The sequence below is a fragment of the Miniopterus natalensis genome, chromosome 11 (assembly GCF_054644295.1).
Source record: "Miniopterus natalensis isolate mMinNat1 chromosome 11, mMinNat1.hap1, whole genome shotgun sequence".
NCBI lineage: Eukaryota > Metazoa > Chordata > Mammalia > Chiroptera > Miniopteridae > Miniopterus > Miniopterus natalensis.
In genome coordinates, this window is record NC_142091.1 from 6,797,277 (window position 1) to 6,809,034 (window position 11,758).

The 11,758-nt window shown below is 59.1% G+C and overlaps 1 protein-coding gene across 1 annotated transcript; it reads left to right on the forward strand.

Annotated features, from left to right (window-relative positions):
- The first annotated feature begins 1,473 nt into the window (after positions 1–1,473).
- On the forward strand, positions 1,474–11,395 carry SCN2B (sodium voltage-gated channel beta subunit 2). Its single transcript, XM_016204705.2, has 4 exons — positions 1,474–1,700; positions 8,781–8,947; positions 9,217–9,427; positions 10,493–11,395. The coding sequence occupies exons 1-4, from the start codon at positions 1,652–1,654 to the stop codon at positions 10,690–10,692; spliced, it is 627 nt and encodes a 208-aa protein (XP_016060191.1). The 5' UTR covers positions 1,474–1,651; the 3' UTR covers positions 10,693–11,395.
- Positions 11,396–11,758: the final 363 nt, after the last annotated feature.

The following is an 11,758-nucleotide window of genomic DNA, read 5'->3' on the forward strand; positions in this document are numbered from 1 at the left end:
AAATAATCCAGTAAAAAAAAAAATGGGCAAAGGACCTGAATAGACACTTCTCCAAAGAGGGCATACGGATGGCCAAGAGACATACCAAAAAATGCTCAAGGTCAAAAATCATCAGAGAGATGCAAATTAAAACCACAATGAGGTATCACCTCACACCTGTCAGAATGGCTCCATCAACAAACCCACAAACAACAAGTGCTGGCCAGGATTCGGAGAAAGGGGAGCCCTCCCGAATTGTTGGTGGGATTGCAAATTGGTGCAGCCACTATGGAAAACAGTATGTAGTTACCTCAAAAAAGTAAATATGGAACTGCCATTTGACCCAGCGATCTCACTTCTAGGAATATATGCTAAGAAACCTGCAACACTAATCAGAAAGAACTTATGCACCCCGATGTTCATAGCAGCACAGTTTACAATAGCTAAGATCTGGAAGCAGCCCAAGTGCCCATCAGTAGGTGAGTGGATAAAAAGCTGCGGTGCATTTACACCGTGGAATACTACGCAGCTGTAAAGAAGGAGCACTTACCATTTGAGACAACATGGAGGAAACGAGAGGATCATGCTGAGTGAAATAAGCAGTCAGAGAAAGATAAGTATCACATGACCTCACTCATGTGGAATCTAATGAACAAAATAAACCGACAAACAAATTAAGTCCAGAGACATGGAAACATGGAACAGACTGACGATTCTCAGAGGGAAGGGGGAGTCGAGCAGGAAAAGATTAACCAAGGAATTTATATGCATATCCCAGGGACACAGACAATCGCGTGGTGAAGGTCTGGGGGGGGGGGGAGAGCTGGCAGAGGGGGGCAAATGGGTAAAAATGGGGGGCATCTGTAATGCTCTCAACAATGAAAAGATGACCTTTGTCAGGGAAGATCCTAGCCTAGGACATGACTATCTGTCATAAACTGCTAAGTTTTAATTTCAGCCATCCTTTGGGGTTACTTCAGGTCCCCGAGCTTGCAGGCCGCCAGCAGGCCCGAGCTCGTGAGGCTGGCGCGACCCTCGTCCTCGTGGCGGTCACTGGGACCGGCCGTGAGGCCTCCCAGGCGCTTTCGCACCAGCCGGCCTTGGGTCTTGCTCTCAGCGAAAGTGCTGTGATGGGGAGGCCTCACTTCCCGAAAGCCCCGGCTCACTTCCCCAGCTCACTTCCCCAGCTCTTTCCTAGTAACGGAGGAACACAGGGCTCCTTTTTTGGGTGTTTTTCAATGACAAAAGGAGCCCCCTCACCCTTCAGCAGCAGCTTTGAAGCAAACGGGTTCCTCTAACAGCTTTCAAAGCCCAGCGACCGGCCCAGCTGAGGGGAAGGCAGGGCTTGCTTCAGTTCTGCTGGAGGTCGACATTCCCAGGGAACTTTCTTCTTTTCAGAAAGACTTTTTATGCCCTCCCACCTGCTTTTCAAAATCCAACAACCACAAAATTTACTCCATCCCCCCTTTTCTCTCTCCCTTCGCACTCCCTCTTTCTCTCGCCGCGGGGCCAGGCCGGCCATGTTAGAGAGATGGAAATAAAGCTTCCTTAACGTTGTGTCTCTGAAGTACGTCGTGCATTTTTATTTTTTGTGTGGCACCCAACAATTCCCCCCGCAGCCCCCGGCCCTCCAGCCGCCCTCTCCCACCTCCCGGCCGCGCCCGGTCTGAAAATGCGCCCGGCCGCCCGGCTGGCGGGGCTCAGCCTCGTGTTCTCTTTGGGTAAGTTGGCCCGCGGCCGAGGGTCCCCAGGGCGCCGGGGGAGGGCTGGGCCCGCTCCTCTGCGGTGTCCTTGGGCGGGGAGGTGAGGACCGGGAGATGCCGCCGGGGCCTGGCGATGCCGGGGCACAGAAATGCTGAGTGTTGCTCGGGGATGACAATTGTCAGGGGACGTGATTTTTGTTCGGCTGTCTTGAAGTGCACCTGTGTGTGGGGTGGGGTGGGGTGACCCATTTGCAGCGCCCCTTCCTTGATTTTTTAAAGCTGCGGTACCGGTGCGGTCCTGAGACTTAATGCTCCCCCAAGGGGCTTCTTCTGTGGACCTTGGTCCTTGGAATCTGGTGGATGTGGGGTATCAGGAGAGACTTCGGGGTAGTTGGGGGCAGAAAGTTGATTCTGGGTCTGGCTTCCAGGGGGCCCTGAGCACTGCTGTTTTGAGATGTGCTGGGGAGTGGGTGGGAAGCGGGCTTGGGGAATGGTCCTGGACCTGGACCTCAAGGACACTTGCTGCCCCAGGCACTGGTCCAGATGGGGTGGAGGAGGGGTCAGGTGAAGGGATCAGGAAAAAAATTTTAAAAATTAAAAAAGGTAGGAAGCCAGGGGCCAGTGAATTTGTGGCCCTTTGAGAGCAGTCTCAGGACCGCCCGCCCAGCCTTGCAGTCTGCCCTGATAAGTGATCCAAAGTTAATTTCATATTTCACCATTCGTGGGCTTTCTGGTGGGTAGGTGGGCAGAGTCATTTGCAAGATTGCTCTATAGGCAGTTTCATTCTTGCTCCTAAACGCATTCATTGCAGGCGTAGCAGCTGACGGTCCAGTCCGAGGACTGTCAGCAGGAATGGCCCCCCCACGGTCTGTCTCAGGTGTGCTGTGCTGGGTCATTTGGCAGGAGAGCTGAACAGAGGCCGCGCAGAGCCCCGGAGCCTGCGTGGTAAGACCTGTCAGCGTTGCCGAGCTATCGGACACGTTAACAGCAGAGCAGGAATGTGTGGCGGTGCAAAGCGCGTGGATCTGGAATCCGATCTGGGGTTAAGGCCACCTTTGTCATTTGCTTCATATCCATAGCAAGTTGCTCGACCGCTCTGAGCTCCAGTTCTTTCATGGGTAACCTGGAGAGTACCTACTGCTTGGGTTTTTTGTGCGTTTGGTGTATAAGCGAGTCAGGTGCTCAACAGTAGGCCACCTTGACGAAGCATTTCAGGCGCCCAGGCGCTGTGCATCCTGTGTGGACCTCACGGTAGTTGGTTTTTGTATGAGGTAGATACTGTTGCTATCCTCATGCTATAGGTGAGGAGACCGGTACAGAGAAGTTAAGCAACTTGCTCAGTAAGGTCACATGACGAGGTCAGGGCGAGCTGAGATTTGAACACTGTTTGACTTTAGCCTGCTCTTAACCTTTGAACTCTACTGCCCCCAGTGTTCAAGACGCGTTACTGTCATATTAACCTAATGATCCAAGGATCTCGATTGCAGGCAGAAAGCCGGGTGTAAGGAGCTGGGGTGGAGGACAGGTGACCTCCGCCTGGAGTTAGGGGAGCTTCCTGCGGGGGCGCAGCCTTGTGAGAGTCTCATCTAAGTGAGGAAAGGAAGGAGGCTCAGTGGCCAGGACTGGGGTGTGGCACAGGGGAAGATGGATTCCTGGGTGAAGAGGTTAGGGCCTGGGGACTGCGACGTGATGGGAGGAAGCCACAGGCTCTGCAAACCTGGGTGGGAGAGGGTGCGTGAAGGGAGGCTGGCTGAACGTGTTGGTGCTGTGACCAGGCGCACCCTGGCACTCCACGGCTGAGGGCTGAGGTGGGCAGTGGAGCTTTGGGGGTCGTGGTAGCATCAGTCCTCCAGATGGAGGGGCGCTACAAGTGACAAGGGAGGAGTCTGTCAGGGGCTGAGTTTGTGAGGATGACTACAGAGCTGGCCAAGCGGACAAGCTGGGCAACCTGCTGCACACGTGGCAAAAGCCTGAGAGACTAGTTTTGAGCTAGAAACCATCCAAACGGTTGGGCTTCCCTGGGTTTCCTCCTGACCGCTGGCTCTGTGGTCACTGGCCTGGTGACCAAAGCCTGGGCTATGTTAGGCGAGGCCAAAAGTGGGGTCTGGTCCTCACCCAAGCCACTGCACATATCTGCTGCCGGGGCAGGGACCCAGGCACAGTGGGTGGGGACGGTGCCTTTTCTTCCTTCTACAGGCTTCTGTTGAGTATCCACCGTGGGTCACATGCTGTCTAGTTCAGGGTACCGGGGCAAATACGAATCAGCTCCTTGGGGCCTCTGGAGGGACTCAGGCAGAGACAATAACAACCGAGCACTGAAATGCTGTGACGACGACAATAATAATGACAGCTACCCTTATGCAGGACTGACCGCCAGGCACTGCTGTGGCTTCATACTAGCCAGGTGTTTAATCCTCACAGCAGTCCTATTACTGTCCCCATTTTACAGGTGAGGAAAGCGAGGTGCCTAAGGTCAGGTCGGGGCACTAGAGCCCTGGCCTTGGCCACGGTGCCATGCTGACTCCTGTCCTGTGGAGGCGGAGGGCGGGGCTGGGGGGCGGGCACAGGCCCTGGCCGGGTGTCACTGAGGCCACACCTTATTCGCTGTCCTCTGCAGCATAAGTGGGAGGACCCCAGGTGCAGGAGGGTGAACTAGCTTCCCAACTTGAAGCAAAAGCATGTGTGAAGGTGAGAAAGAAGGAAGAGTGAAAGAAGGCGGTGTTTCCAGGAAAAGTAGGACCTCCGGTCATGGAGTGGGGGAGCATGGAGGGCTGGAAGCTGGCAGGACACGAGACGAGCATGGAGGTTGGTCCCAGGTCGCAAAGGGCCCGGAAGCCGCGCGCAGGACCTGGACTTGATCCCAAGAGCACAGGGAGCCCAGGGAGGTTTGGGGGGCAGATTGCTCTCATGGCCGCATGGGGTGGACTGGGAGAGGGCAGAGCCCGGGCAGGGGCAGGTCTGAATGGCAAGGCAGGGTAGGAGACAGGGCCTGGGTTTCCCACTCTCCTGAGAGGCCAGGGCTGCCCCAGGAGACAGTGTGGTCTGGAAGGCCGGGAGACAGTTTCTCTGCTTAGACTCTCTCTGTTTTAACCCAGAAGAAAATAAACTTGCTACAGGGTTGGAGGGAGGAGTGACAAGAAGTCACTTCTGGTCTCTGCAGGAGATAGTGTTTGGCAGGAGATGAGCACATTTTGTGATCTCTGCAGGACGGGCCAGTGAGAGCAGTGGGCGACACGGGCCTGAGGGGCCAGATGTGCCTTGGAGAAAATGGGGAGGCCCTGCACCAGTGATGATTTGGACTAAGCTCAAAAGCTACATCCTGACTGCACCCCTGTTGATCATTTCCTTTCTGCGAGTTGGAAATCAGGACACCCAGGCCCCAGACCTGGTCCCAAACAGACAACCAGGAAGACTGCGGGCTCTCCTTGCAGGGAGTTCCTTTGAACAGAACCATTCCCCCCTGACTGGATCTACGGTGTAGACAGCAGGAGGTCTGGCCCCTGGGACACCTTGAAAAGCAATCACACCCCCACCCAGCCTTAACCCATCAACCCGCTTTCTGGAGCCTGGCAACCTGGGTTTAAATCTAACTTTCCCACTTGCTACCTTGGGCCTTTCATTGAGCTGCTTGTGCCTAAGTTCGTCCTCGGGAAGGTGGAGGAGTGTTGTTGCGGGTGTTAATCGAGGAAATGCCCACAGAGCTCAAGCCGTGCCCGTGACACAGCAGCCCCTTTCCATGCCATTGCCTCACCTGTGGCCCTGCCTGTGGACTGGGCACTCCCTGAGGGCAGAGTTCATCAGCAGACCAGGATTCTGCCTGCAGCTCTGGCCTCGCAGGGGTGGCTTCGTTTTTCCTGAGGGCCTGGACTGGTGAAAGGCCTGAGGCCCCTGCCTGGTGAGGACTTGCGGACACTGTGTCCTGGACTAGGAGCCAGCACCATGGCTCTGGCCCCAGCTTGCCCCAGCTTCTGTGTGTCTCCGAGGGCCTCACTTCCCGCGTTGGTAAGACAACTGGCTAGATCGGCGGTTCCTGAGGGACCCGCGCTGGCTCCCCCTCTGCTTTGACTCCCAGGTCCTTCAGCTGCTGCCGGGACTTGGCAGTTGGCCTCGCTGGGCAGTAGAGGGCGCGCGTACATGCAGCCGGGTGCTGCCTGCCGGACCGCTGCTGGGGTTAGGGGGTGGGACCCTGCATTGCACCTCTCTGTCTGCCCCTCCTGACAGCCACAAGAGGCCCCTTGCCCCTGTGGCTCTGCCGTCCTACACAGCAGGGTCCTGGCTTCTTCAGTATGAAGGGTGCTGCCTCGTGGGGTGATGTCATGGGCTGGGGCCCCGACAGAGGCCAGGGATGGGCTGCCAGATTTACAGCCCCTTCTTCCTGGTGTCGCTTGGTTGGGGGCCCTGGGAAGTAGCAGACCCTTTCTAGGGACGGTGCTGGAGAAGCAGGGAGCTCCTGGGAGATGAGGTCAGCTCAGGACAAGGCCCTGCCAAGCTCCTCTGCGGATTTCTCTGCGCTGCAGGGTGGGGGCGGTGAGGTGTTTTCTGCGCACTCCTCCCTGCCTGGAGCTGTGCTAGCTGCCTTCAGAATGGCTGAGCGTGGGGAGGGGAGCTGGGCTTTGTTCTTCCTGGTGGGTCCACTCAGCCTCCCCAGTTCACACTCCCCTGATGAGCATTTCGCTGCACGCAGGAGGCCTCGCCTTGCAGATGGGTCTGCATGACCAGCCCTCCGTGGGCTTCGCTGTAACTGCCAGGGCCGGCAGTTCAGAGCATCTCCTGGCCTAAGTCCTGTGTATGGACCACTCGTCCTAAGGGGATGGGCCGAGCAGAGGGTTTGGAATCCCCCTTCCCTCTTCAGTGCGGCTGCTTAGGGGATGGGGTCTGCAGATTTGCACAGCTGAACAGCTTGACAAATGAGCCCTGCAGGGGTCCTGCTCCAAGGTGCCCTCTGCCAGGGGACTGTCCCAGAAGCCCTTCTGTCTAGGTGAGCAGGACTTGAGAAGTTAGGACGAGAGCTCCTATTTGCTGAGCACTTACTCCCAGGCAGACTGTGCACTGTGCTTTAGATATTTCATCTTGTTTAATCACCATAAAAACCCCTGCAGAGGGAGAGGGCGTCACCAGTCAGCATTCTTCAGAGGGGGTCTGAGGCTTAGGGGCAAAGGACCTTGCCCGGGGTCTCCATCTCAGCTGATGGAAGGCAGAGGGGGAACGAGCCCACCTCTAATCAGGCCTCCGGCCTATGCCATTCCCACAGAGGCAGCCGCAGCTCTGGGGACAGCTGCCTCGTGACTCCCTGCTCCAGTCCCTAGTGGCTTCCTGCCTCACTCCAAGGAAGCAGATCCTAAGTCTGTGCTCTGTCCCACAGAGCCTGTGACTTGGTCCCTGCCTGACTCTGGGACCTCAGGTCTCACCATTTGCCCTGTTGATCGCCCTGCTTCCTCAGACCCACGAAGCTCATTTCAGCCATTGGGACTTTCCTCTCGATGTTCTGCTGCCTTGGAACTTGATTCCTTCAAGATTTCACACAGCTCACTCCCTCACTTCAGCCAGGGGCCGCCTGCATGGCAGCCTCAGAGCAGCATTCCCTGAACACTGCTTCATTTCTTAAAACTCTTGCCATATCTCACTACCTAACGTCACAGTGTCACTTCCTTTTCTCGCTAGTGTCTGTCCCCTCCCTGGAATACTAGCTCCTCGCTGTAGCCCCTTGGCCTGTCTTGCTCACAGCAGTTTCCCCCAGGCCTGGACTAAGGGCATGGCAGGAAGTTTATAAACATTCGGTAAATGAGTGAATGAGTGATTGATGCTGAACATTACTGTGTCCTCTATGAATAAATTAATCTCTTGGGATGAGGTTTTGACGGTATTGGCAGAGAATCTTAGAATTAAGGCCAAGATTAAGGTGAGGCAAGTGAAGTGCCTGGGGTGCAAATTTTTTTGTTTTGTTAATCTTCATCCAAGGATATTTTTTCCATTGATTTTTAGAGAGAGTGGAAGGGAGGGCGGAAGGGGGAGGGGGAGAGAGAGAGAGAAACAGTGATGTGAGAGAAACACATCAGTTGGCTGCCACCCACACGTCCCTACCAGGGCTGAGGACTGAACCTGCAACCCAGGTATGTGCCCTTGACCGGAATCGAACCGGCGACCCTTTGGTGTACAGGCTGACACTCTAACCATTGCTACACTGGCCAGGGCCCTGGGGTGCAACATTTAAGGAGGTATTGTGTGACCCGAGAGTGGGTGTCCTTGAATTTTGTGCCCCCGCTTTCTGTCCCCTGGCGGGCACTGTAGCTTCAGCTGGCAGGGCTTGGGCTTACTGGCCTCACCTAGACTCTGCCCAGCCAAGAATGTCAGCCTCACCCCCAGGCCTCCCGGACTGAGTCTGGCACTCCTCACAGAGTCCCACGGACACCGCTGTTCCCACCCTGCCGCCCTCTCCACCTGCGCCTTCCCCACTGCAGTGTTTCCAGCCTGACATCCCCACAGCTGGCGCCTGGGACTGTGACTTTCTTCTGGGCACCTCTCCCTCCCCCTGCTTGTTCGCCCTCTCTCCTGCCTGCCTGAAGCCCGGGGCTGGCACAGAAGCTGGGCTGGGCACACTGTTCACTCTGGCCGTGGACTGGGAGGCCTTCTGAATGTCCGTTTTCCTCAATGCTGTCTGTCCTACCAGGGACGCTGCAGCTTCAGCTGGAAGGGCTCTGGCTCAGCAGAGGTGGCTGGAAGTGCTGGAGAAGATGGGGAAACTGAGGCTCTTCCCCAAAGCCTTCAGCTAGCCGGTAGCACTGGCAGGACTGGAGCAGGATGGCCGGGCCACAGGGTTGCCCTGCGATGCCTGGAAAAGGCGTGGGGCCATTTGTCTGTCCCTGGGTTGACAGGTGATCTGGTCTCTCTCTACCTTGGTCTGCCCCTGGTTTTGCCCCCAGGGCCACATCAGTTACCCCTTATGAGCTTCGTGAACTCCACCCCTTCCCCTCCCCTGACTAATTTCAGCCATAAGGGACTCAGCCCTCTGCCATGGCTCTGCTCCACTTCTCACCAGGTACCCAGGCTTGTCTCTCCCCCCTCAGCCAGAACACTCACCAGCTGTGACTTTGTCCGCAGTGCCACCAGGGCGGAGCATGGAAGTCACAGTGCCCACTACCCTCAATGCGCTCAATGGCTCCGATGCCCGCCTGGCCTGCACCTTCAACTCCTGCTACACGGTGAACCACAAGCAGTTCTCCCTGAACTGGACTTACCAGGAGTGTGGCAACTGCTCTGAGGAGATGGTGAGTCCCGGGGTGGGGTGGGTGGGGCTGCAGGATGCCCTGCGGCACGAGGCCCGCCTCTCCCGCCACCTGCCCCTGCACTGGACCAGCACCCTGCCTGGGTACCCTGGTGGGCTGTCTGCTCCAGAGGGTTTGGCAGAAGGTGTGTGGTCATGCCCGGGCGGCCGGGGAGGGAGGTGGAGATCTGGAGGGAAAAGAAGGCATGGGGGAGGGCTCCACTGTCCTTGTGGCTCCTTGCTCAGCCCCTGCCCGGCCCTGCCCACCTCCAGTTCCTCCAGTTCCGCATGAAGATCATTAACCTGAAGCTGGAGCGGTTCCGAGACCGCGTGGAGTTCTCGGGGAACCCCAGCAAGTACGACGTGTCGGTGACGCTGAAGCACGTGCAGCTGGAGGACGAGGGCTTCTATAACTGCTACGTCATGAACCCGCCCGACCGCCACCGCGGCCACGGCAGGATCTACCTGAACGTCCTCCTGGAGGGTGAGGGGCGCGGAGCGGGCGGGCCGTGGGCGCCCCTGACCTCCCGTGGCCCTCCACACCGCCACCCAGAGCTCGCTCGGCTCCTCCGGAGCGGCTGGCCTTCTGTGGGGGCAGGGCTGAGCTGTCCGGGGCACAGGCATCCGGTCTCTTCCCTCCGGTCCTTTAGGACCTGGGAGCATGCCTGAGCGTCCTTAGGACGCTCTCAGTCGTGGCCATGATCTTCAGAGTCACTGCGGCAGCTTCGGGTTACTGGCGCTTGCTGTGTCTCGGTTACAGCGCTGAGCTCCCCCTGGGTGTTACCTTATTTCCTCCTGCGAAGCCCTCCGAGGGAGGTGCTGTTATTCTACAAGTGAGGAAGCAGGCCTAGAGAGGCTCAGTAAGTCACCTAAGATCACACAATTAATAAGTAACACGGCCAGCACCTCAAAGGTCATGCTTTAAATACTGTGCCGTGCCGCCCTCCCGGGGCTTTGAGGTGGGCACTCAGAGGTAAATGGCCCTGGTTGGTTTCTGGCTTTGACTAAAGTTCTTTCCACAGAGCAGAGTAAGGCTGGGACCACATGCGCCCGGGGCAGGGGCAGGGGGCAGGGGCTGGGGGCAGGGGGCAGGGGAAGGGGCTGGGGGCAGGGGCAGGGGCAGGGGCAGGGGGCATGGGGCAGGGGGCAGGGGCAGGGGCTGGGGGCAGGGGGCAGGGGCAGGAGGCAGGGGGCAGGGGCAGGGGCTGGGGGCAGGGGGCAGGGGCAGGAGGCAGGGGGCAGGGGCAGGGGCTGGGGGCAGGGGGCAGGGGGCAGGGGCAGGGGGCAGGGGGCAGGGGAAGGGGCAGGGGGAAGGGGGCAGGGGCAGGGGGCAGGGGAAGGGGCAGGGGGCAGGGGGCAGGGGCAGGGGCATGGGGCAGGGGGCAGGGGGCAGGGGAAGGGGCAGGGGGCATGGGGCAGGGGACAGGGGCATGGGGCAGGGGGCAGGGGGCAGGGGCAGGGGCAGGGGCAGGGGCAGGGGCAGGGGCAGGGCAGGAGCAGCGGGGGCTGCCTCTCTCAGCCCTAGCGCTGCGTGTCTGTCCCTCCCCAGAGCCCCCTGAGCGGGACTCCACGGTGGCGGTGATCGTGGGCGCCTCCGTGGGCGGTCTGCTGGCGGTGGTCATCCTGGTGCTCGTGGTGGTGAAGTGCGTGAGGAGGAGAAAGGAGCAGAGGCTGAGCTCCGACGACCTGAAGACGGAGGACGAGGGCAAGACAGAGGGCGAGGGCCACCCCGAGGACGGCGCCAAGTAGCAGCCCCGCCCTGTGCAGTGTGCCCGCTGCCGGGCGCGCTGCCCTCCCGCCCCTCACTCCATCCCCGCCGCGCCCACCTCTTTCCTCTGGGAAGCCCGCCACCGCGTGCGCACGTGCGGCCCCGGACAGGGAGAGGTGGGCTCACTGCCAGGCCCGAGAGGAGCGGGAGGCCTGAGAGGGTCCCAGGGAGGGGGGCTCCGCGCCCAGCCTGCTCCTGCGTGGACTCACCGGGTGGCGGCCTTGGCGGCACCCGTGGGGGGGCTTCCCTGTGCTGCCTGGGGAAGGCTGGGCTGGGCAGCGCTGCCAGGCTGGGGGTGGCGGTGGGCTCCTTTAACTTGGGGGGGGCGTGTTAAAGGGACAGCTGCATGTCTGGGCACTGAAGGGCAGCCGAGCCTGGAGGCAGTGGAGCTGAGCCGGGGTCCTGGGAGCTCTGCCTCACCCTCTCCTGCTCTGATGGCGCTGCCAGGAGCTTGTGGTTTTCTGGTGACTGTTAACCCCTTGGGTCTTTGGTGAGAATCGTACTGAAGAGCTCCTGAGCTGGGTCATGGGTGGGTCGTGTTGAGCGAGGCAGTGGTCATGTCCACCATAGGTGCCCACCACCAGGAAGCACATGCCAGTCAGCCGAGGGCTGGGGGTGCGGGGAGAGCGCCACTGTAAAGCGGGGTTTGCTGGGACGGCCTCTAACAGGGTGATGCCTGGGCCCAGGCGGGAGGTGAGGCGAGGGAGGAGGCGAGGGCTGAGGGAGCGGCCGGGCGTGCGGGCCCCCGCAGAGGAGCGTGCAGGGGGCTTCCTGGGGAGCTTCCGCAGACTTTCCAGGTGCCCTCGGCAGTTTCCATCTGACTTTTGACCAGAGGCCAGGGAAGGGCTTCCCTGAGGGGGCCAAGGGCAGCACCGCAGCCTTGTCCCATCTGGACCCAGGTTACACCCCCCCCTCCCTCCTAGGGAGCCAACTCTCACTGCCATTTTACTCATTGCGAGGGAATCCGAGAGGGGGGCGGAGGGAAACTCTGAGGCGAACCCTACCTTGGAACCCTGAGAGATCAACTAGCCCAGTCACTCATTCTAC

What these genes read in the sequence shown, in the direction of transcription:
- SCN2B (XM_016204705.2), top strand. Translation starts at nt 1,652, where the DNA reads ATGCGCCCGGCCGCCCGGCTGGCGGGGCTCAGCCTCGTGTTCTCTTTG. An exon ending in GCAACTGCTCTGAGGAGATG is followed by an intron (nt 8,948 to 9,216) that starts GTGAGTCCCGGG and finishes GCCCACCTCCAG; the next exon opens with TTCCTCCAGTTCCGCATGAA. An exon ending in CCTGAACGTCCTCCTGGAGG is followed by an intron (nt 9,428 to 10,492) that starts GTGAGGGGCGCG and finishes GTCCCTCCCCAG; the next exon opens with AGCCCCCTGAGCGGGACTCC.